The 2,088-nt window shown below is 32.0% G+C and overlaps 1 protein-coding gene across 1 annotated transcript in view; it reads right to left on the bottom strand.

The window, feature by feature from the left end:
* Positions 1-1,207, bottom strand: part of twf1b (twinfilin actin-binding protein 1b) — an 8,635-nt gene extending 7,428 nt beyond the window's left edge. The window contains exons 1-2 of the mRNA XM_016443098.1: positions 1,127-1,207; positions 357-434 (exon numbers count right to left, since the gene is read on the bottom strand). Coding sequence (XP_016298584.1) covers positions 357-434; positions 1,127-1,151 — 103 coding nt within the window. The 5' untranslated portion in view covers positions 1,152-1,207. The remainder of the gene's footprint in view (positions 1-356; positions 435-1,126) is intronic.
* Between the last annotated feature and the right edge of the window lie 881 nt (positions 1,208-2,088).

Below are 2,088 nucleotides of genomic sequence, written 5' to 3'. Positions count from 1 at the left end.
TATATATATATATATATGTGTGTGTGTGTATATATATATATATATATATATATATATATATATATATGTTTGTTTTTTTTTATTGCCATTCCTAACTTGTGAATGTAATATTCTGGTAAAATAACAAACAAATTAATTAAGCAATTCTGTTTTAAGGGAAGCTGATGTTTTGCAAATAAAATATCATAAGGTTCTAAATTTAAAGCCCATGCCCATTTTAAAATAAAAAATTGAGAAAAACACACACGGATAATTGTGCTGTGTTTTTTCCCTGAATATTTCTTATTACAGTAAGTTTATTTTAAAAAGCTGTTTAATAAATGTTTGTCCTCTTGTGTGTAAAACAGTCCTCTCACCATTTTCTATCACTACTTTGATGAGCCGATATTCTCCATTCCGGGCCTTCGCAAAGATTTCTTTCACTTCCCCGGTAGCTGAGAAGAGAAAGCACAGGACACAATGAGACCATTTATTCTGATGCGAAACAAAGCTGACCATCTCTGGACAGCGGAATTGAAATTTGGCTGATGAACCAAATTGAGAAATCTAAAGAGGCATTGTTAGGGACAGTCTGGAGACTGCAGTCCATTCCTGGAGTATGTTCTTTGAAATTATTTGCATATAACCATGCAAGGTGATCTTTAATTAAAACTTCAGCATGACTGCGTTGATTCATACACTTGTTGTCATGGTAACACAACGCCACTGCAGTAAAAGCTCAATGTAAACAGATGTCTATTGCATAATGCCTAGCAACACCTTTGAATAAAGGTGACACGGTTATTACAGTTGGACCTTTGAGACCTGCTGCCTTCCTGCTGCCTAATCCTCAACTCCAGTCCGAAAACGCACTGATAGTGAAAGACCAATCGGAGTTTATTTGCATGACCATATTAGTGCAACAAAAGGCAGAGTACACTTGACACAGATTCCCCGTCTGGCTCTGGTTTGTTTAATGCAAGCTCGCAATAAAACTCTATAAGGTAATTCAGTCTCAGCGACGACCACAACAGGTTCTTCTGTTTACAAACAAGCGCCAAATCAAGGAACGTGTATTATAGCGACGCAGTAAACTCCGTCCGGGTTATTTGAATCGACAAGATACAAAGATTGTAAAGGATTTTACCTTGGATGCCGGTTTGATGAGACATTCTGGCTCTCTTGCGTCGGCCGGGTGGTAGATAGATGGTAGTAGTGAAACACGGAAGTCGGAGAATGAACTACAGTAATTTGAGATGCCTGTCATGTGACGCCATTACGTGGCCCCGCCCACTGCGATGTGGTGTGCGTGTGTATTTTAGAGATAAAGACTGTGCAAAATAAAAATTATTACAGAAGTTAACTAAATTTGAAAATCACAAATTGAGGACGTCCTGAAAAAGAAAAGAGACTAATGTAATATTTTCTTCATTTCTAATGTAATATTTTTATTCATTTTGTGGCATTTACAGTGAGGGTTTGGGGGTAATTATACCTAGAAAAGTAAAGTCAAGAGTTTTTAATCATGTTTTTTTTATTTTATATAATGGTCACATTTTTATCAAATACTGAAATTACCTTGATTGAAAATAAACCGCCAGGGGTTTTCAAACGGAGGTCCAGGGACCCTCAAGGGGGTCAACGAAAAAGTTTAGAGAAAAACTGTAAATAATAATAAAATAATAATAATAATAATGATGATAATAACAAAATATGATTAAAATTATAAAAAAAAATGCATTAATATAAATAAATAAAAATTAGATTAAAAATAAATAAAAATTTAGATTAAAATAAGTAAATAAATGAGTTAATAAATAATACATTTTACAATACAATACTATGAGTTAAATAAATAAATACATAAATAAACAAATAAGCAATAGATTAAAATAATTAAAAATGAGGAAAATAAAAACTGATTAAAATAAGTAAATAAACAAGTCAACAAATAAATAAATATTCTTATAGTACAACACTATAATTAGGAAAACAATATAATAATGTAGCTTAATAGAATTTAAATACTTTCCAAATAATATTTTAGACATAAAGTGCCTTGCGAAAGTTATGTTGCTGCCTTATGATAAACTTCTTTAAATTACTTTT

This window comes from Sinocyclocheilus anshuiensis, unplaced genomic scaffold, assembly GCF_001515605.1.
Source record: "Sinocyclocheilus anshuiensis isolate Anshui unplaced genomic scaffold, SAMN03320099.WGS_v1.1 scaffold916, whole genome shotgun sequence".
Taxonomy (NCBI): Eukaryota; Metazoa; Chordata; class Actinopteri; order Cypriniformes; family Cyprinidae; genus Sinocyclocheilus; species Sinocyclocheilus anshuiensis.
Note: the sequence above shows the minus strand (reverse complement) of the source record. Positions and strands in the feature narration are given on the sequence as shown.